General features: G+C 35.0%; 1 protein-coding gene across 2 annotated transcripts in view; it reads right to left on the reverse strand.

Moving 5' to 3' along the window:
- The window catches only part of PTPRK (protein tyrosine phosphatase receptor type K), a 540,066-nt gene that overhangs the window by 209,668 nt on the left and 306,676 nt on the right, over window positions 1–23,722 (reverse strand). For both annotated transcript variants that reach the window (XM_040627788.1, XM_008691238.2), the window contains exon 7: window positions 8,784–9,077. In XM_040627788.1, the coding sequence (XP_040483722.1) occupies window positions 8,784–9,077 (294 nt within the window). The remainder of the gene's footprint in view (window positions 1–8,783; window positions 9,078–23,722) is intronic.

The following is a 23,722-nucleotide window of genomic DNA, read 5'->3' on the forward strand; positions in this document are numbered from 1 at the left end:
TAATTAGAAGTGGAGGTAGGTTCTCTGTGTAAAAAGGAATAATATCAAGGACAAGTCTGTGCCTCAGTGTGACCATCTAAGAGAGGTCTGAAGCTTACAGGCTGAGCTCTGGAACCCATCTTCATAATTAACATACCCCTTAGTGTTTATCTGGATCCATAGCTTTTTAATTCTATCTAGGTCATATTCTTCTCCAGACACTCTTGTGTTATTATCATTTAAGTCATTATTAATATATCATTTTATTTTTATTTCTACTCCCCGATATCAAATAAAAGACCTAGGGTTGGAGGGGAAATCCAGGGCATTGAATGGGATTGATGCTGTTATTTAAATCATTTCCACCTGTCAGCTTTATTGTAGTATGAAAAATTCAATAAAAACAAATGAAGCCAATAAAAAGAGTACTTAATGATACCGTTAACAGACCCGGCATGTGGTAAAGTACTATGGATAAATAAAAAGTGTCATTTTCACTGGTTACCAAATGCTTTCTAGCAACAAAGTAAGTCAGAAGAAGACAATTTTAAGCAGAAAGCAACACAACTCTATTTAGTTAATTATACAGCTACTAATCATTTACCCTATAAGGAAATGTGCCATGAACTGTATGTATGGTTAACTGTACATCCCATGCACGAGGTGAAAAACAAAAGAGGTAGTAGGAAAGATGATTTCCTATTTGTTCAACTTTCATGACCCTTATGCTGGGAGTTCCTAGCATTATAGACCATTGGAAGAGTTCACAAAAATGACTATATTCTAAATCTCTCTCTCTTTCTCTCCCTCCGTCTCTCTATGGAAATTTTGAATATATATGCCCCATGGAAATTTACAATAACATTTCTATAATCCATGGGCCACAGATAATTCAAAGCAACCAAACAAATTACTTTGATGATTTAAATCAGGGTGTGACTTATATTTTCCATCTAATACCTCCATCTGTGCATATACTTTCCTATGTGTTGATAGAAAGGAAAGAGAGAAGGCAAATCACCCATATGGTGACTATTGGCTGTACACTGTTTTATGCATTATTCCACAGTTAAGGAATTAGGGATAATGTTACAGGTTCATTCATCACAAGTGTTAATTCAGCTCTGTTCAGAAAAGAAAGGTTGATACTGTTTTCAAACATATTGCTTAGAAAAAAGTATTTTCCAATCGGAAATTATCCCCCTCAACCCTGGATTTCCAAAGTACTTTGTATTTCTATTATACCACTTATTACATTCTTCTTATTATTGTGGTTCTAACACTAGATTGTCAGTTCCTTAAGAGCAGGAATCCTGTCTTATGAATGCTGTAACTTCTGCAGTCTTAAGTGCTGCAATGTATACAACTTTGACCCTCAATAAAATTTATGAAATAAATGAATACTCCATCAACTACACAGTAGCTCTTGAATTTCTCTGTAATCTTTCATAATTTTCTCCTCTAAAATAATGTGTTATGTCATGGAAATTGCATGCATATTAATAACATTGGACAACGAACTTATCTGAAAAAGAAAAATGAGTCAAACAATAAAGTTAAATCACCTATAAAATGTCTTTAAACTCCCTTTAATAAAAGGAACTTTCTTGATTATTAAGAATGACAATATTATCCAGGAATTTATAGATATCCTCTTTCTGATCTAAGATGAGAGAGACAGTCTGTAGAGAAAATGATAGCCAGGGTTATTTTTTATTATTATTACTATAAGCATGTTTTCGTGGTCTCTCTGCCTCCAGTCTTTCCGTCGCTCTAACTCATCTTCCACAGAAATGAAATAATCTTCCTGAAAGCGAATCTAAGAATGTTAGTCTGCTTCTTAAAAACAACAGGAGAGCAGTCTGGATTATCTTAGACCTGGCCACATGCCACCTGCAGGCTCGGTTCTAACACAGCCCAGAGTTACCCGAAGCGCTACCTTATTTTCAGAACCCAAAACACATCAACAATATTTACGACTGGGTTAAACATAGGTTTCCTCTGTTTTTAACTCTATTTTCTGATATTTTTCTGCCTTAAAAATGCAAAGTCAATTTTTAAGATCCATCTTTTATGCTTTAAAGCCATCCTTTCTTGGTGACAGCTTCTCTTAAACACTCCCTTGAAAAAGAACAGCTTCTTCTCCTAAATTCCTATCACTCTGCATTTCACTCTGTGTTTATAGGTCTGTCCCTCGAGACTACAAGGGGCTTAAATGCAAGACATTGTTGGTATAACTTTGAAGACCTAGTACTTAACCCAGTGCTATTAAAAAAGAAAGAAGCCAATAAAAGTTTTTCTGAATAAATAAATGTCTTTCCAACTGAAATACCCTCTACAAAATCTGAAAAGCAAAATCAAATTATTATGCGCTAAAAAGAAAGAAATCTAAAAAAGGATTTTAGGCAAGATATAACAAGTGTTGGTGAAGATATGGAGAAAAGGGAACACTTGTGTCTGTTGGTGAGAATGTAAATTGGTGCAGCCACTATGGGGAAACAGTACAGAAGTTCCTCAAAAAGTTAAAATAGAACTGCTATATGATCCAGCAATTCCACTTCTGCATATTTATCCAAAGAAAATAAAACCCACTAATTCAAAAATACATGGGCACCCTAATGTTCACTACTATTATTTACAGTAGCCAGGATATGGAAACAACCCAAGTGTCTACTGATGGATAAATGGATAAAGAAATTGTGTGTATACACACACACACACACACACACACACACACACACACTACTCAGCCAAAAAAGAATGAAATTTTGCCTTTCACAACAAAGACAGAACTTGAGGGTATTATGCTAAGTGAAATAAGTCAGACAGAGAAAACAAATACCATACAATTTCACTTATATGTGGAATCTAAAAATCAAATCAAATGAACAAAGCAAAACTCATAAATACAGAAAACAGACTGAAGGTTGTCAGAGGGGAGGTGGGTAAGAGGGTGGGCAAAATGGATGAAGGGGATCAGCAAGTACAAACTTATAGTTATGAAATAAATAAATCATGAGTATGTAATGTACAGGTTGGTGACTATAGTAAATAATATTGTACTACATATTCGAAAGTTGCTAAGAAAATGGAAGAATCATTTTCCATTACTTTTCTTATGGCTTTTTATCTTTAGGTTTTTTTTTTTACTTCAACATTAATAGCATTGCCCTTTGAAATTCTTGTTCGAAAACAAAGAAGCTGTATAAATATCATATATAAGAAATTAGTACACTTTTAAAAAATTAAAATAAGCATTAATTACAAACCTTCAATTTAAATCAAATAGTATATCATTCTTACGCTGCTAAACTGTACAAATTCTTTTAAGAGTTGTTTGTTTTAACCTCAAGGCTGAGTTTCAATGATAACTAGTCTTTGTGATTGATAACTATCTTAGACCACAGCAAAAATCAATATACGGCTCCATTTTGCTGATGAAGCTGTAGCCAAAAGGCCAAAATTTAATTCCTCACCTTGTGGTTTCCTGAATATGCCTGAGTATTGATTTGTTTGTATTGTTTTGTTTTCCACTGTGGATTTCTAAGAGAAAAAAATGCATTTTTGGTAAATGTTTACCTTTAAAATAACACACTCTCATTGTCAATGCTTCATAGATCTACATGTTTCACTAAAACTTGCCAAGAGCATTGAACTTCAATGTAAAAGTAAAGAGTAGTTTTCCCAACTGTGTAAATATATTACGCTCTGGACACCCTGAACTCTTGACCTTCCCTATGATGCTGCTAAAATGTCAGTTAATCATAAAACAGTCCCACAATGGGTTACCCAGAAGCAGGAGGCAATTTAAAAGAGCAATTTTAACATGCAATTGCTAAAGCATGCAATGAAGACAATTTCTGATGATCGTATATTTTATTTCCATTTAATAAGAGAAAAAGAAACTGTATTTTCTTAGCTTCTACACCAGATGGTATACCCAGAGGAAATTGACACAGAGAAAAAACAAGCATACTTTCTTGGATTGTTCAATGGAGTTTTTGAATTACTTCCCATTTAAAACAACTTCACATTTCTACCTTTTTTTAAAATTCATAAAATGCCTGAAGAGGCATTATATGAACAATAGCATGGGTCAGGCTGCAAGCTAACAGTGCAATAATCATACCCCTCAGGTGCACAGGGAAGCGTGAGGCAAGCGTAGGAGGCCACAGCCACCAGAGGCTGTAATTACCACCTCTTCAACCTTGAGAGACCCGGAAGCAGGTAATGCACTCACCAAATGATTTAAATGTACTTTAGAAAGAAAACAACAACAAAAAAAACCAAAAAACAAACAAACAAAAAATAGCTTTGGCAATTAGGCAGGACATTTTCAGAAAAGGATAAAATAAAACAATGTTTAAAACATTTAAAACACAGCATATATTTGAGTGTTAAGCACGCTAATCAATTGTACTTTAAATAAAAGTGAAGTGCCAAGCATTAAACTATGTTTCTCAGGGAATAAGTGAGCCATACAGATACTATTTTGTAAAAATATGCATCCCTCCCAGATTTTACCTGTTATACTTTCATTTAGGCATGCATTATTCTTCTGAAAAGGTGGGGGGGGGAATCACCCATAGTAGGAGAAAGGGAAAAGAATTCAGGCTTTTCAAGCACTAGAAAATGTGTTTTGAGTCCCAGTTGCCCAGTTGTCTGACATTAGATAAGTCATTGTTTCATTTTGTTTTGAGTGAGTCTTGGATTCACCAGCTATAAAATTGGGAAAGTAATATATCTACCTCATAGGTGTGAAGATAAAGTATCACGATAGACACTTTATATGCTGATTATAAAGCAAAAATAACCAATACTTCACTATGAAAATCTACATTTCCATTTTAAAATATAAAATTTACTCATTAATCCCTACAAATAAAACCATTCGATTAACTTACTGTAAAATTATTTATTGACAGATTTCTGCAAAGAAAATAAAATTTACTAGTGCCAGAAATAAAATTTCAAGGCTTAAATACATTAAAAGAGGATATTTAACATAGTAAAGAGTAACGAATTCACTCTCTGATTGGTACTCAGTAGTCAGACAATGTTCCTCTGTGATACACCAAAACAAAATAAGAATTTCTAAGAGGCAGAAAATAATCCTCAGTCCTTTGTGATTTTACAAGAAATTCATGTGAAATTTGTATCAGACACAAAGACATAGCTGAGAAGTTCTTACACTTATTTTTAAGGCTTCCTGATTGTCAACATGCAGGGTGTATTAAAATAGCTATGTCAAAATAATCAGCATTTATTCAACCATATGATATAACACTACAACTACAGTATGGCATTCTCCTAGCCTCAATTAAAATGGAATGTAGATAGAACCAGTATTCAGAGCTTGCACAAATTAAGAGAATGAAATGGGAACTTTTCCAAAGGTTACTTTTGGGGTTTCAAAGGAATCATTTCCCCAGCTTGTGAAAAAGTTTTAGGCCTCTGAAATCATTACTAAATAACAGCTACTAGCACAGTGAGCCTAAGTTGTGTTCTATTTTGTGTTACAGAATACCAGGCTGAGGCCAGTGGAGGTGCTGGTTAAGGCTGATAGATCTTAAGTTTGGAGAAAGGAGTATGGATCTTGAAGAAGGGAAGGAGACGGACATCATACTTTCACCATCAATACCGACCCTGTATTTAGACGTACAATATTTATCAATTATATCTAATTCTGCTTTTCAGACATTGTTTAAAAATTAATACAATATATATTTCCATAAGCTTTCCCTCTTTTTCTAATAATAGAGCAAGATTAGTAGACATTCCTTTTTTTATATAATAATATTTTTTATTATGTTAGTCACCATACAGTACATCCCTAGTGTTTGATGTAAAGTTCCATGATTCATTACTTGCGTATAACACCCAGTGCACCATGCAATACATGCCAGCAGACATTCCTAACAAAACAGTAACCAGTTTCACTCAAATCCACAATGTACTTGAAAATCTAGGCACTTCTCTTAACCATAAAAATATGCACCAAACACATCTTCTGAGGACACTTATAAATGAATAAACATATGTAACAAAGACTCAACACATGTGAAAGATAGTTTTAAAAACAAACTTTCTACAGTCGGAAGTAAAACTATAAGTGTCAGTGAGCCTGACACCGTTTTATGCCACAAAGCCCACAAATTAAATGTTTCTCAAATAAAGAATTAGAAAAAAAGAGCACTATAATTCCAAAATGTCAAGACATTTATAAATTTGAAAGCAACTATGAGTGTAAGTTATTTTTACTCTATCCCCTCCCACATAGAGGTTATTCTCAAAATAAAATACCTCAAAGAACTCTATAGTCATATTTTTACTTATTGCAGTCAATATGCATTCTCAACATAAGCATTCAATAGGGATGAATCAATGCTCATTAACATGCTGTTTTCATCCACTTAATACAGCATAACTAGCTTTAAAACACAATCTCATATACTGCAGTCTCCATTGGCTTGCACGCCAATGACCAATTTCAAGTAATTTCTGGTTAAACAAAAATCACATATAAACAATATATTGTGTGGTAGAGCTAAATTGTAATGGTCTTCTTTGATGAAACCCTTTAAAAAATAAGAAAACAGATGAGATATTTAAAAGAAAGAAATCTGGGCACAGAAGTCAAAAAGAAGTTATCAGCAAGAGCCAAATTATGGAAAGAGCCCAAATGTCCATCGACTGATGAATGGATAAAGAAGATGTGGTATATACAATGGAATATTACTCAGCAGTAAAAAAGAACGAAATCTTGCTATTTGCAATGACATGGATGGAGTTAGAGAGTATTTTCCTAAGCAAAATAAGTCAGAGAAAGACAAATACCATATGATTTCACTCATATGTGGAATTTAAGAAACAAAACAAATGAACATGGCGGGAAGAAAAAAGAGAGGCAAACGAAGAGACAGACTCTCAACTATAGAGAACAAATGAGGGTTACCAGAGGGAGGTGGGTGGGAGGACGGGTGAAATAATGATGGGGATGAAGGAGGACACTTGCAATGAGCACTGGGTGCTGTATTTAAGTGATGAATTACTAAATTCTACACCTGAAACTAATATTGCACTGTATGTTAACTTGCTGGAACTAAGAAAAAAAGAAAGAAAGAAAAAAAAAAACTTGGGGGGGGGGGAGAAGTCAAAAAGAAGACCACTGGAATAGTAAATTACCGTTCATTATTTTAATTGCATATACCTTATAAAGATTAAATGTAGAAGAAAAGGAGTTTTATTAGAAAACATGTGTAGGCAATATCCTCAGTAAAATGAACTCCATTGTTCATCATTTTATGTTAACACGGGATATTTAATTTTGGAAGACAGTGTGAGCTATTTCTCAATTTCCACAATGTCTCCTCTTCAAATTATTTCTCTGACTAGCTGAGGTTGTGGAGTCCACTTGCCCCTCCCTCAGAAAAGTCACCTACTACAATCAGAATAATCTGTCACATACCTAGAATGAAAAGACTAAGCTGCACAGAAAATTTAAACAGCAAATTGTGTGACTTAGGCTGAGCCATGGAGACTTAACCAATGTCTTCTAGGTCAAGCTGCCCACCAACCACAGAATCAACGTACAATACCAAACAGCAAATTAGTAAACTTTCTGTTCTCTAAATCTAACAACTGAGCAGTTACACTCCCTGTTAGTGAGCATCGTTCAATATGTAAAAATGTATATGCAAATATAGTATATTAAATGAGCTGGAATTTACAATATTTAAAGATGGCGGTATATCAGGTAATTTCATGGAGTTTGCTTTGATTTTAGATCAGTTCTCTTGGTGAGTAGCCCCGGAATATTGTAAAAATAAAAATATGATAAACGCCAAACACACGTTCAAGAAACAAAAGACATTGTATAGACATTTGCATTTTCATAGATCCCTACAGTCTTAGTTTTCAATTTTCAGAACCTAAATCATTAATTGTTCAGGAGCCACAGATCCATGCACTAACTCTGCAGGTGTTTCAACATAATGCTTGATGGTTAAAAAAATGGCTCTTTCAACTAAACTAAAAATTAAACTACTTTCAATAATAAACAATACACTAAAAAATTCACTCTCATAACTGAGACAATTAAACTTTTCGGTGGCTTTTAATAAATAGCTAACAATTTCTCCCATTATAATAACATGGTATAATTAGGAACTAGGATATATACTTATATATTACTTTTTATTTCACTTTTCATCCTTTCTTTGTGTTTCGTCCATATGCTATTATTTTCATCACTTTGTTTCAGGCACGGGGCAGGGGGTCAATTAACAAGCCTCCGGATAGTGTACAGCTAGGTGTCCAGCTGCTGGGTTAATCCTCAACAACAGGTTTTCTGAGTAGAAGAGTCATCTCACCATGGCCTGGTTCAGAGGAATGTTTGAATCTATATTATCTGCACTGCCCATAACAAAATTACCAAGCGAGACAATCTCCACGTAGCCGAAAGTTACTCAGCATTTGCTGGAATTGCCAAAGTCTTCTCTCTCAATGGTAGGAGTACCTTCACCAGCATCTGTCAGAGATTTCGGACTGAATACAGGCAAGCTGAGCAAAATTGCCGCACAAGAAAAGATTATGAATTCATTGTAATACTGAATAATAACAGAAACACACTGCTCTTAAGTCAGTCCAATTACGACACAAAGCTACAATTTACCGAATTCAATGGAACTCTTAGTGTGACTACATCATGTGCAAAATAATTAGAACACTTCATAGTGCATGTATATTATATGTCTAATGCTTGATCCCGTCACGAGGCAGAGTGGCCCGCTATTCAGTCTTACCTGCACATTTGGTTCTGGTAATTAGTGGAGGTCCTGGGAGCCCCGTTCCACCTTCACCAGGTCTTGTAAGCAGAACTCGGATCTCATATTCAGTATCTGGGTCCAAATGCCATAATTTATAAGTTGGAGCATTGACTGCATGTGTTTCTGTCCAGGATCCTGAGGTCATCCGGTACTCCACTTCTTTCAGAATAATGGGACCATCGCCAATGATGGAGTTGGCATTTAGCTGAATCAGCAAATACGTAGGCCCAACGCCAAGCAGCTGGGGAGGAGCAATGGGTCTTGGTGGCTCTAGGAGAGATGAAGGTGCAATCTAATTAGTTAAAAATCCAAAAGACTAAAATACATAGATAGATTAATGTCTCTCAAAGCTGAAAGGCTTAATGAATAATTTACTTAGGAGTACATAACAAATACTTAGGGAAACCAGAACATGAGTCATCTGGTAACTGTACTTTTAAAGAGCAAATACTTACACCGATGGGATAGGACCCTTTTTACCACAAGTTTTCTTTTATTAAAAACACGCCTCTCCAGGAGATAAACTTGTGCAGGCACAGTAACCAAGGGAAATAAAGGGAAAATCTTTAATGATGGATAGCTCTGATTAGCTACTAACACAGTACAGTTCATCTTAGACATTCTTCAGGTCCTAACCTCTACAAATCTCCAAATTAACGAATACTGTTATAACTCCTTATTTCATTCATGAAATATGGCACAGCAGTGGTTTTGGTTTTGCTTTGTTCTTCATTTCTGCAGAGTTCCTGCAGATGAGATAAAGAGGAAGGAACAGCAAAGCTGAACTTAGAAGCTGAAGCCAAGTGCTGACTTGTTTCTACACACCTACCACAGAATGTAAGAAAGTGAAATTTACACCGAGGCAAAATCACAAGTCACTACATATCACTAGCCTTTGGTAGTAGCATGTGATAAGGCAATGAATCAAACATTAAACTCAAATGTCAAAGGTACACTACAATTTAATTTTGGACAGCTTAGATATTTGCTTGAAAGAAACTTTGGCAAACATTATTGGAATGTTTGTATAGAAACGATGAAAGATGAATTAGCGCCCCCCCCTTTTTTCTTCATTTAAAACAGTGATACGGCTGAATTTGATACTAGACTTTATAAAAGACTCCACTGCTCTAGCTCGGTCCACAGGGAATCCTATGTCATGAAGATGCTCTAATCAGTACATTCTGATCAGATTCTTCTTTGAATCTCTTGAACAACACTTCTCAGGGAAGCCAAAAGACTTTTTAAGAGAAAGTGTTAATCTTAACAAAATGGTAACTGCCCAAATATTATTTTAAAGGTTTGTGCACTCATATGTAGAATTTAAAAAAACAAAACAGATGGGAAGGGGGGGAAAAGAGAGGGATGCAAACCATAAGACACTCAACTATAGAGAACAAACTGAGGATTGCTGGAGGGGAAGGAGGCGGGGGATGGGCTAGTGCGTGATGGGCATTAAGGAGGGCACTTGTGATGAGCGCTAGGTGTTATATGTAAGTGATGAATCACTAAATTCTACTCCTGAAACCAAGATTACACCATATGTTAACTAACTAGAATTTAAATAAAAACCTGAAACAAAAAAAATAGGGGCAACGGTTGGCAAGGTAAGAAACATATGGTAACTTTCTGTATTTTCTGTTAAATTTTCATATAAACCTAAAATCTAAGAAATAGAGTCAATTATTTTTAAAAAAGGCGTGTGTGTGTGTGTGTGTGTGTGTGTGTGTGTGTTTTAAGAGTTAAAGCAAATTATACGAAGGGAAGTTATTTTTTTAAGATTTTATTTTTAAGAAATCTCTAAACCCAATGTGGGGCTCAAACTCACAACCCTAAGATCAAGAGTTGCACGCTCCACCAACTGAGCCAGCCAGGTGCCCTGAAGAAGAAAAGCTATTAAATGCAACTACAATCGCTTCCTCCTTCCCCTCAGTAGGGGTGGACTGGAGAAGATGCAGATAGAAGGAAGTTATGAAAAGACAGCCAGTATCTTTCAAACTGGATTTTCTATTTTAATGGCAACACATGCTTAGAATAATACACAATGCAAAAAAACAAACAAAAACAACAAAAACAACCCTCATAGGCAGGTTTTACCTTCTGGTACAGGTTTAAATGAAGCAAGGGTTTTCAGCTGTAGCCCACGATTTGCTTTTAAACCTTAAGAGTATAAAAAAGTATAGTTCCCATTTTATGAACCCCTGAGTTACAAACATCCCTAACATAAGGAATAAGTTGAAAGAAACTTCGGCAAACATTACTATAATGTTATTATCATAATGTTAGATCTCTACGCAAACTAAAGTATCTCCAGATAGATCTCTATGCATACTAAAGTCATTTTCAATAATGTTCCTCTACAACTCTTTTGACAAATATTTACTGAGAACTACTAATTGCTAGTCTGTTCTATACATTGGTTATTCACATACTATGGCAACGGAGACATAGTAACAATAAATCAACAAATTCATTATTTTAAAATGAGAGTTATGTAGAAAATAGATACAATGATACTGTAATAGCATTGTATGGTGAGCAGAGCGACACCTGGGGTGAACATAGCATAAGGTGTCCTATAGACTTGTGGAATCACTACTTTGTACACCTGAAACTAACGTACATTGTGCTTCAAATATGCTCAAATAAAAATTAAAATTGAAAAAATAACAACATGGGTGGAAATGTCTACTGAGTAACACCAATTTTCTTTTTTTCTACCCAAAACTATTTGAGGCATACTAAGTTCATCCCATCAGTAACCATAGCTCATTACGATAATGGCTTTCAAACTCCTTAGCAGAATCACAGGAGCTTGTGCCTCAGGATGTGCATGTTTAAAGTGAAAATAAAACCAAGATTGTATAAGATAATGTATGTATTATATGAAATTTACATGTAGAATTATTTCTATTGCTATGGAAAAGTAGTTCTTAACACCTGATTTACAAACTTCACAATATCTGTTTTTCATGGTTTAAAAATTGTTTGAACGATATAGAGTCAAAATTGTGTAGAGGGTGAACTATTTCAATTTTCACAACTGACTTCAATTGAGAAGTTACTCACAAAATAAAAAGTTTAAATGAAACCAAAATAGTTCAGTATTTTCATTAATCTGCTAAAGAAAGACAAAGCTAGACATTTCATATAATGAAATTTTACCAATTAAACTAATGACTTTTGTATTTCAAGTTTACAAAAGTCTTAGACAGAAAGAGAAAGTTGATAAACTTTCTAAACCTTGAACTAAAATGAAACTGAATAGAGAAATGAGCATAATAGAAGAAATGCAAATATCTTCCCAGACTATCTCAATGTTACACATATTTTAAGAAGCAGTCTGTACTTTGCAAATAAACGGAGCTGCCTCATATGTGCAATGTTTGTTTTCGTTCCAGATGGCTCATATACTGACTAATTTAAGCTGTAAATGAAGCTAAATCCACAGCTTACTAGGGTTCTAACCCAAAGCCGCAATGCCTCACGTATATCACAGAGGCACAACCGTCTGAAGAGGTCTCATATTTAACATGATGGAGTGATTTGTCAAATTATGAATAACAAACCTTGGTTAATCTATAAATTTATGAGTATTCTGAAACCTGAACTAGTAACTGTATTTTGAATGATAAATGTCATCCACCAAAACTCTGCACACCATTGCTGTGGAAAATAAGAAGCAAACAGAGGAGGAAGAGGAGAGCGGAAGGGAGAGAAACGAGAGGGAAAAAGCGACACCACCACATATTATTAGAAACAAGTGAAAAAAGTAAAGCATAATATTTCTTCTTTATTTCTATCTTTATGGAATTGACATGTAAAAGAAAATGAAATTTGAAGTCAAGAGATTCTAGGTTCACGAAATGCACACACGAATAGCTGGGTAAATGTGAACGTGTTATTTAACTTCTTGACATTACAATTACTTCGTTGGTAAACCTGGCATTATTTCAAGAATTGTTAAAGACTTCACATTTCTAAATGTGTCAACAAGCCCCATATTGGCTGTTATTTTGCTTTGTTTTTCCAGAGAGCATATAAATGTTAAAACCAAAAATTAATATTCATTACTAGTGTTTTGTGTACATGAAGAAATGACTTTGATATGATCAGGTGCTTAGCCTGAAGAAGGGTAATATTCACCCTGATCAGTTTTATATCTCCCTTGCTATGGTCAAACTAACAAAGGGGTAGTCCAGTCATCAAAACAGTACCTCAAATTTGGAACTGTGACAATGTTCAGAGAGACTTAGAAGCATACACCTTGATTAACAGCATGACTAGAAGTGAAATCTAGCATTAAGGAGACTAATATACTACTACATATTAAACTTTTTATGTTGGAAGTAAAGAGTAGCCTCGTATTAGCATATGTATTTTGTTTTTAGGCCCTTGAGAACAAGGAGGCTTATTTATAAAATCTCTATTCATTTCAATAAATTATGCATGAATTTTAATCAGCTAGCAAATGAACAAGTAATTGTTCTGCAGCAATATTAATATTCTTCATAACTTAATACACTATCAGACCCAGAGGTGTGGTGCGAATAAATCCCAGTTGTACAGTAGGTATCAGCTGAAGCTGAAATACAGGATAAACTTTGCTGATGCTACCAATTAACTTTCAATTAATGACTTACACTCATTATTCTAGATCTAAACCTATTATACAATTGTAATTGTACATTCAAATTGTTTTATTTATTTTATTTCAGATAATTTCAAAAAGTACCTTGAAATCAAAATAAGTCATTATGAAACTATATTCTCATCCAATTATTTCTATTACAACACTATTTTACAAACATATGTGTCACTTATTAACATTCGGTTAATTCATAAAATGCAAAATCAGAACTAGAAGCCACAAGGCCAGGAAAAAAGTCAGTTAATGAAGTAAACATCAGGGCAAATGGCACTTCTACATTCATCTTTCCAAATAAATAAATCAAATACCTCTCAGCCCTATCACCTTCCAAACTGTTTTATTTACTTATCAAAGAAGCCTTGACTAAAAGTTTCTCAAGATTAGCACTCTCACCATAAAAGCACACAATGGCACTGCACTTGTCCCTTACGGCCACTGTAACAAATGACCACTACCTGGATGGCTTAAAACAACAGACATTTATTCTCTCACGGTCCTGGAGGTCAGATATTCAAAATCAGCATTGCTGGGCTGAAATCAAGGTGGCACCAGCCCATACTTCCTCCAAGTGACTCGGAAAGAATGAGTTTCTTCCCTTTTCCAACATGTGCTGGCTGTGGGTATTCATTCCTTGGCTTGTGGCCACATCACTCCAATCTCATTGTTCACACTGCCTTCTCTTCTTCTCCCAGTTGTCACATCTCCCTCGACCTCCTACTTAAGGCCACCTGTGATTGCACTTAGGGTCCACACTGACAACCCAAGCTCTCCCTATATCAAGACCCCTAACTTAATCACATCCTCAAAGGCCATTTTTCTGGATAAAGCAACAGTCATGGGTTCCAAGGATGAGGATTTGTGCTCTTGGGGCCATTTATCAGTCCACCACAGACACGTACTATGATCTCATCCTTCTTCCTGGGACATATCTCAGCTCTATCTTTTCTCCAGTTGTTTAGAAGGCCATGAGCTGAAATACTTCTCCTAGGAAAGTTTCATAGTTAGGTTCTGAGCAGTGGGAATTATAGAGAGCAAACAATTTACAGTCTTTTTTCGTTATTTATGTTTTTAAAGAAATAAAAATAAAGATGAACATTATTACTTCAAATGGCAATAGGAGTGAATGTTCCCTTACCATATCTAAATTCCTGTAAAAATCAATTTTAGACTGTTTGCCTCAGAGATAGATATTTTATTTACTAAGATTAATCTTCTTAAATGAATGGATCACTTCAAAATCAATGTTATTCTATTTCTTTATCATTCCCCCTCTTCAAAATTCTGATCCAGTTCCAGTTAAAAAAGAAAATTCACTAGTTCATCCTTCATGTTTAATTTTCTTCCTCATCACCTATTAAAATGCTGAAGTAAAGGGGGAAAGACAGTAGAGACTGTGAGTAGGAAGAATGACATCAGTGCACCAAGTAATTCAAGCATTTATTTATCAGCTACCCTATCATAATTTTAAATCATTTCAAATTATACCCCAAAATGATAACAGCGTAATTTAATGGTACTTAAGTGCTTCAAGAAACTTGAAATAGTTAACACTGATAAATAAGAAGATGACCTTTCTTCCTATAAGAAATGGAAAGCAAGGTATGGATAATTAGAAGTATCTTCTTTGGGCATTTAATATCATATGTATGATGACATAATTTGTTTAATTTTTCCTTGGATGTTGAAACACAAAGCACACATCTGACAATTTTCAGATTCATGTAACAAGGTTTCTTCAGAACCCACACTTTATGAACTGTAATGCAGATATATTTATGAGAAGAGTAATATTCTTTCATGATTTTCCCTCTGACTTCTCTAATACTTCATTCAGATTTCCAGTCCTAATAAATTCCTAAAGGAGCCAAACACCTCTCCATTCAATCTTCTGGCTAGTATCTCATATTTTTTGCTCATATCAATGATGTAATTAGTAAATTATCTTTCAGAAAAATTACTATTTTAATTAAGTTTATCATTTGTGCATTGATAGAAAATAATCTTAAAATTTAATATATTAAAGTCCCTTTTTAAATCCAACAATCCAATTGATGGATACTTTTTCCAAGTTATATCATTCAGATGGCTCCTAAGCTTGACCTAGTCAAAAAAAGTTAATACTAAGACATCATACAGTTTGGATGTTGTTAAACCTGAGGTTCCCATGCCAGCACCTAGACTAAGTATCAATCAAGAGGAACTATTGTCATCTATTATCATCTCTCTGAAAATTAGATGTCAGTGTATACCTTCGGTAGACTAAGGAAAGAGTGTGCACCCATTGCCCACACTCACAATATTTCACATACAAAAAAACTTCTGAGAACCATGAAATAAATATACATGATTTCTGTTAAGTATGTAGAAATACTTAAAATGAGAAAAAAAATTTGATTGAATAGCAAAGCTCTCATTTAGTGACATATATGTTTGTTTATACTATGTATTTTTTAAAAGATTTATTTATTTATTTTAGGGGGAGGGAGAGAGAGACCATGGTGGGGAGGGGCAGAGGGAGAAAGAAACTCAAGCCGACTTCGCACCAAGTGTGAAGCCCCATGACCTGGAGATCACGACCTGAGCTAAAACCAAGAGTCGGTCCTGAGCTGAAACCAAGAGTCTGTCACCCAAGGACTGCAGGCGCTCCTATTCTATGTATTTTTTATCACGGATAATTATGTAAAGCTAGATAAGAGTTTCTTCATTCCCTCCCAGTGGCTCTTCCTTAAAGGCAGTTGTTCAAATGATTGAAGAGTGCTAATGGCTTTGAGTGGGCTGAGAAAAGATTACTTAAGATTATGAAATGCCCAGGACAGCCCCACAAAAATTAGAATTCTCCAGTCCAAAACACCAATAGCATCCACTGGAGAAACACCACAACAATGTTAAAAATAACTTCCCCTCGGGGCGCCTGGGTGGGTCAGTCCTTAAGCGTCTGTCTTCGGCTTAGGGCGTGATCCTGGCATTCTGGGATGGAGCCCCACATCAGGCTCTTCCGCTGGGAGCCTGCTTCTTCCTCTCCCACTCCCCCTGCTTGTGTTCCCTCTCTTGATGGCTGTCTCTCTCTGTCGAATGAATAAATAAAATCTTTTAAATAAATAAATAAATAAATAAATAAATAAATACATACATAACTTCCCCTCAGCAATCCATGGCTTATGCTTACCTAAAATTATATCACTTAACGTTTCCATTTCTCAAAGGGCAGTGGTGCAGAATTTTGAAGAAGAGGTTGCAAACCCTGAACAGGTGATCATGTATTCACACAGGCTTGACCATGGTTAATGAGGCATAGCTAGATGGCATCTGACGATACAGCTTGCTTACGGGCAAGTGAACTGATAATGTTTTTGGAAAATAATCTACCGATTTACTATCATGGAATAAAGATGTGTTTAAAAAGTAAATTAATCCCACTTCTGGGAATTTAGCATAAGAGGAAAATTCAAACTTTGTTTAGAAGAGCAAAAAAGTAAACAACCAAAATATTCAACAATAGGAAAACAGAGATGCAAATTATGCCTTATCTGTTCCATACAATTTCACACAACTTCAAGAACTCCTGTTGTTAAGTTTATATAATACCTGTCAGGGGTATTTAAATATTTAAGTCTATTAGAGTTTACATTTTAAAAAGTATATCCCTAGGGTAAAAAAAATGAAAACCACCAACCATCACCACCAGTAAGAAATACACCAAAAAGCTACTAGCAGAGATTGGGGAACTTTGAGACCATGACTGGTTTAACTTTTCTTTTATCTCTGCTCTCCAATAAAATCTGTAATGTGCTCATAAAATGTCTCATCATTACAGTCTCAGTATTTCCCAGTTGAATTAAGTTCAATAATATCATTAGAGAATGAATGGCTGGCTCAATAACACCTTGAAAAAAAAAAAAGGTTGCCCATGCTACTATAAGAAAAAACATAACCACTTAAATTCTATCTATTCCATACAAGAAAATGTAGACTACACCTTCAGTGTGAGAGCCATCATTTGGAGATGGCAATAGTAAAACTTTGTATATTTGTTTATTAATTTGTTGAATTTGTTTTCAGATGATGGAATTAAGTCCTCAAAATGTAAGATGTACCACCTTGAGCTCTGAACCATGTAGGTAGCAGATTGCTCTGACATTGATACACAGTACCTACAAAATGTTACTATTTAATTAAAGGAGTTAGTTGACTGGAACAAAAGAACATTTTCTAAGCAATTGCTTAGTAACCAAGTGGCATCAAATGATTTATCCAGCTTGTGAAAAAAATAAAGAAAGGGCTCTGCTACAAATGTATAATAATTCTTATTAGTCTTTTAGTCAAGTCAGATAAATAAATTTTTAAAAGGATTTTTCATGTGAAGAAAAAGTACTTATATATGTTAAAATCTGGATATACAATATTGCTTGGAAATGTTATCAAAATATACAATTCCACTAATATCAGAATACACCAAGAACTTGAGTTTCTTGAGCAAAATTTAATTCGGGGTAGGAAAAAAATCCTGAAAATATGCCACTCTTCATATTAAACAGCTATTTTGTCTTTCAAGCCCTGTGTGATATGTATCCATTTTTTTTAAACTACAAGATCTGTAGAATTACAGTATTTAATCTCAATGACATGGCTCTCTCCTGCTGCCTAAAGTGCTGAAATAAGAAGAATCATTTCAGCAACGAAACCACAAATTTTGCATACTGAATTTTATCTCCTATGCATTACCATGGCATTTTATTCATCTTGATTTGAAAACACTGCTGCAATAATTTTATTACCTGCTTGAAATAAAAAGGCACAGCAGCAGCACACTATTTTAGATCTGCCAGCAGAAAGTAAAAATAAGGCTAAGTTCGTATTTAGGGGATATGGAAAGGTGAAGGGATTTTGAAAAGTGAAGTTTATTTGCTTTTTAACCCATAGAATCTAACTGTGTGATGACTATGAATTTTTGTCTCATTTTGTCCAAAAACTAGACTCTGCCTCATTAATATCTATGCAATGAATTGGTTCAGAATTATGAATTATTACAATAATTGAACAACTTTACAAAAGCCTCCTTCAGTCCCACAGTCCCTATGGAAGCAAACCACATATGTTATGATGGAAATTATGGATCCCTTTGATTGAGTCAGAAGCTAATACAGAAGATTTCTCTTATGCCCCCTGAATCCCTTATTTCAGCTCGGTCAGAGCTAAAACTGCTCATGCATTTAGAGGAAAGAACATCCAGTTGATTACAAGAATAACAATCAGGTAAGTAGTAAAACTGGAAAAGCCTTCAACTCTGTTTGGTTCCCTCAAGTCTAGGGCCATAATTAGATGGTAATCATATCACCATCTCATCAGTCACCTTTATGAGGTAGGAGAGTAATACATATATATACATACATACATACACACGTTTTTAAGAGAAAGAAGGGGAACCACATTTGTCAATGACAATAACTTGGTAAATATGCCTAGGTTTTACAGGCTATTATTCCATTCTATCTATAGGCCAAAGGGTTTAGAGGAATACCATTTATATTCATTTTACATTAATATGAACTAAGATACAATGGCTGACTCCAGTAAACCAAGAGGTAGCAATTAAAAGGGAAAAAAAAAAAGATACTTCTATCTCTCTACATACAAATGTACACACAGGTATACATATGTCTGTACATGTATATATAATCTGTTTAATGTAATCGAAAAAAAGTATTACTTAAAAATATCCTGACTCTTCCACAGCTAGAATATAAGAACATGGAAAAATCTCATGAGCCTAAACTCTAAATTTTAAGGTATTTTAACACTACGCAATTAGAAGAATTTTCCAATATCTAATTGTAACCAAACACAATCTACGTTTGCCAATTTGATCCCTAGGTCTAAATACTCTGTTGCATTGACTATTTATAATATAACACATAATAAGCACATGTTCACTATGAATATGTACTTTGTAATTATTCCAAGTCAATTCAAAACAATGCATGGAGTTTTCATGTATATGCAGCCAGCAACAGATGGCCATGCAAGTAATGACTTAGTGCAGTAACTGAATCAGGAGATACTATTCAATGATCCTGGTTCCCAGGCATGTAAAATCCAAGACTTTATTCACTCCAAGTTAATCAGGAGAACTATTATCCACCTGTTATTTCTACATGACTCTGGACAGTACAGAATGGCCATCTTTTAGCTAGGCATATCCTTCTATGTACACAAGTGCTAGATTAACTTTTTTTTTAATGAAAAATAATTTGTGATGACATAGTAAAAGTAATTGAATAAAACTTCAGTCCTATAGATAACGCCTCTAGATAACAGGCTTTATATATGCACCACTAACTGCAGAACAGTCACCATTTTAGGATGCTTTTCTGTTCAAAAAGCATAAATCTTCAGAGACTTTAAAAATCTTCACAGCAAAAAGACTGTCATTAGCTTAAACAGATACAAGTCAGTTTTGTAATGTAAAGCTTTCCAATACAGATTTATTCCGAAGGACAAAGGATATAACATAGCAATTACAGAAGATTTCCTCAATTTTGAGAGAAAACAAAACAAAAAACAGTTATGTGCCCTATTGAGTTAGATGTCCTTGATTAAATCAGGAGATAGAGAACTTTTAATGCATCCGCAGATGCAGTCAGGTTCCTGAGCAACTCTCCCTGATGGAAATAGGTAAGAGTCAGGCCATCTGAACAGGGGATTAGAGGACAGATTTCTGTGCATTTCTACTGAAGTTTCTGGACTCAGAAAAGCAGGTTTCTATGGGTAACTTGAGAGTGTTCTGGCATAATGATGAAAAAAAGGCAATGCTGTAAAAATAGAGCCATCAATGTGGTCACTATAATTACAAGGACTTCTGAATACCTATTTTAATCATACAGTTCTATTAGCCTTCTTTTAAGGGACAAAATACCTGTCTCCAATAGTTAAAGTGCCATCAAAAACAAAACCACCACACCTAGTTTTATCATCAAATGGAAATAGGTAGACAAGAATAATTACAGACCTATCTGATAAAATAACAAGATGGTGACACTTTAAAGATACTTAACCATGTAAATGGTTACCAACTGAAGGACATTTTACACTGGTGTGACAGCTCAACCAGAAAGAGACTTTTGATTTTCATTCCCTTTGACCACCCCTATTTCCACCATAATGGGGTATCTGGACATTCAGAGTATCAAAATAAATTATACTATATAAAACATAAAATACTGGAAGGCAGCCCAAGTTGTGAACCATCAGTACACAGAAAGAGAAAGTTTCCAGAATAGTAAAATGAAGTGTGTCAAGACCGTAAGTAAAGCAATTACACAGAGAAGGGGCTGGGCTCTTCTTTCACAGCTACTGCTACTAAATGGCAAGAAACGTCACTATTCTACTTTGACTAAATATCATGCCTTTTAAAAATAAGGACATGAAATGGCTACTGACCTAGACTGTTCATCTGTTCTTTCTGTGAACTTGGAATTTTCCATCCTTCTGCAACATTAGCCAGATCAACTGAAAATTTGCTAGGGGAAAAAATAATGTATAAAATGTGCATTTTCATGGATACTAAAGGATCTTGTAAATATTACTTTCATCAGTGGACTAAAGATAACTAAGAATTGGGTAAGGAAACCTATCAGTATTATAAAGAGGAGAAAAAATATGCTTCTTTGGCATAAATTTTTATAAAATGATACACGTATTAAAGTTGATAAGTGAGATCTCCCTCTTATAACCTGAAGGGCACCATTTCTTGTTCTAAAGCCATATACTTTCATTTTCAAATATGTATGTTTTGTCTACCAAGTTTTAAATTAACAGTTTGACACTGGGCAAAGGTCAAGGAAATTTGTTTAGAAATTAATCATAGAAGTATACCAGATATACTACTCCTACAAGGCATAACGATGTGTTATAAATATAAAAGCTCTAATTTGGGCCTGGATTATTTTTTTTAAAGAGAGAGAGAGTGCATAAGTGGGGCGGTGGGGGAAGGGGTGTGGGAGCAGAGAGAGAGAGAGATCATCTTTTTTTTTTTTTTTTTTTAGGATTTATTTTCTTTATTTGTTTTGGGGTGGAGGGGCAGAGGGGGAGGATCTTAAACAGACTCTGCACTGAGCATGCAGCTCCAGGACTCGATTCCATGACCCTGAGATCATGACCCCAGCAGAAATCAAGAGTGGGATGCTCAACCGACTGAGGCACCCTGCAGAGAGACAATTTTAAGTAGGCTCCATGCCCAGTGTGGAGCCCAACACAGGGCTGGATCTCACCACCCTGAAAGCATGACCTGAGCTGAAATCAGATGTCCCACACTTAACTAACTAACTGAGCCACCCAGGCACCCAGGCCTGGGTATTTTTAATATTGTTTCAAAAGTTAGTTTATTTTAATATAAAAATGCACATCATATTAAATAGATACTTTAATGATAGTAAATCTAAATTCTCTTTATAAATTCAAATGTCAACTATGTGTGAGGAAAAGGATAATGGTCAAGTCTGCATTCCTTAAGCCATGGTGCCAGCAACTTTTCTTGAAGTTTATTTATATATTTTATTTCTTTCTCTCTTTAGTTACTGAGGACCTAGAAGGTAAGAATTCTACATTATTTGTCTTTGAGTTTGTGTTTTCAGTGCTTGGCATATTAGGCAATCAATCAATGGTTGCTGAATAAATGCATTTATGAACAAATGAAAGAATGAACATAAGAAAATTAAAAATGGAAGGTAGGATAATACCTAGTGTTGGGGAGGATATGGGACAATTAGAACGCTCATGCTTCAAGTTGGACTCTATATTAATACAACAAATTAAAAAAAAAGCTCTGTAACCACTACCTACTAAAGCTGGACATTAGCATACCCTATTATGTGGAAATACTTACCTGTAGGATCCTCTCAAAACGAGTACACCTACTCCACAAAAGTCACGTACTAGAATATTCAAATACAATTATTATAAATGGCTCAAAGTGAAAACAAATTGCATGCCTAGCATCAGTAAAATGAATAAATTGTAGCACAGTCACCAGATACAATATTTGACAACAATGATGTCACATGACCCACATGCAACAATAGGAATGAGTTTCACAAACTTAAGAGAGGGAAGCCAGATAACTATAGAATGCCATGGGTCTAAGTTACTCATTACTATTAGAAGCCAGGGACAGTGGTTACCCTGAGGGAGTGGGGTGAGTGACTGGAAGGGAGGGAGGTGGGCTTCTGGGGTGCTAGCAATATTCTATTTTTTCTAAAGATTGATTGATTGATTGAGAGAGTGTGTGTGCACACAGGGGGAGGGGGAGAGGGAGAGAAACCCTTAAGCAGATTCCCCACTAAGCGCAGAGCCCCATGCAGGGCTCAATCCCAGGACCCTGAGACCATGACCTGAGCAGAAACCAAGAGTCGGAAGCTCAAGTGACTGGGACACCCAGGTGCCCCAATATTCTACTTTTTGATGTGGATTGTCGGTATACTTAGTTTGTGAAAATTCATCAAGCTATACATTTCTCAAGCTATACTTTTTAACATACAGTGTTCTGTACATCTCACTATACTTAAATAAGAAATTAAAATATAGATAAGGAGAAAGATAATTGTGTATCTAATTGGTCCAAATCTCCTGCTCACAAACACACCCCCCCACACACAACTCAGGACCATTACTACATGTGAATCTCATCCTAACCGAGATTTAAAATTTTAAGGCAGTATTCATGGCAAAATCCAATTTAGTCAAAGTTTCTCTTGAAAATACCTAAATCACTGAAAAAGACTAATTTATCTGTTTTTCCTTCTACACTTTATTGCATCAGCTCTTTTGACTTCCAAAATTTTAGAATATTTGTCTTCAAAAAAAAAAAAAAAAACAAGAAGGACATCTATCTGCAAAAGTTTGGGCATTAAAATCTTCCTGCCTTTAAGACGGGTCAAATTCATCTTGAGTTGAGTTCCACAGTCACCTCTGAATATTAAGTATATTTTGAGGTAGCTCCATCATATAAGGACATCAGGTAAACTTACTTCCTGCTTTGTAACTATAAGGTCTTGAGAATTATTTATTTGAATTCATTTATATATGAATACTATTTTTGCACAATTCATACATTGCCCATAGCACCTCTGTATTATAATTTCCTTTTATTTAACATTATTCTAGAATCATGCCAGTTTTAGGTCATCATTAGTGTCTTGACATTATTTAAACTTTGATTGCATTGCCGCTGTCAGTTCACAGAAAAATTCTGTGAGTTCACCTAATAACA

Source organism: Ursus maritimus, unplaced genomic scaffold (assembly GCF_017311325.1).
Source record: "Ursus maritimus isolate PB19 unplaced genomic scaffold, ASM1731132v1 scaffold_13, whole genome shotgun sequence".
Lineage (NCBI taxonomy): Eukaryota > Metazoa > Chordata > Mammalia > Carnivora > Ursidae > Ursus > Ursus maritimus.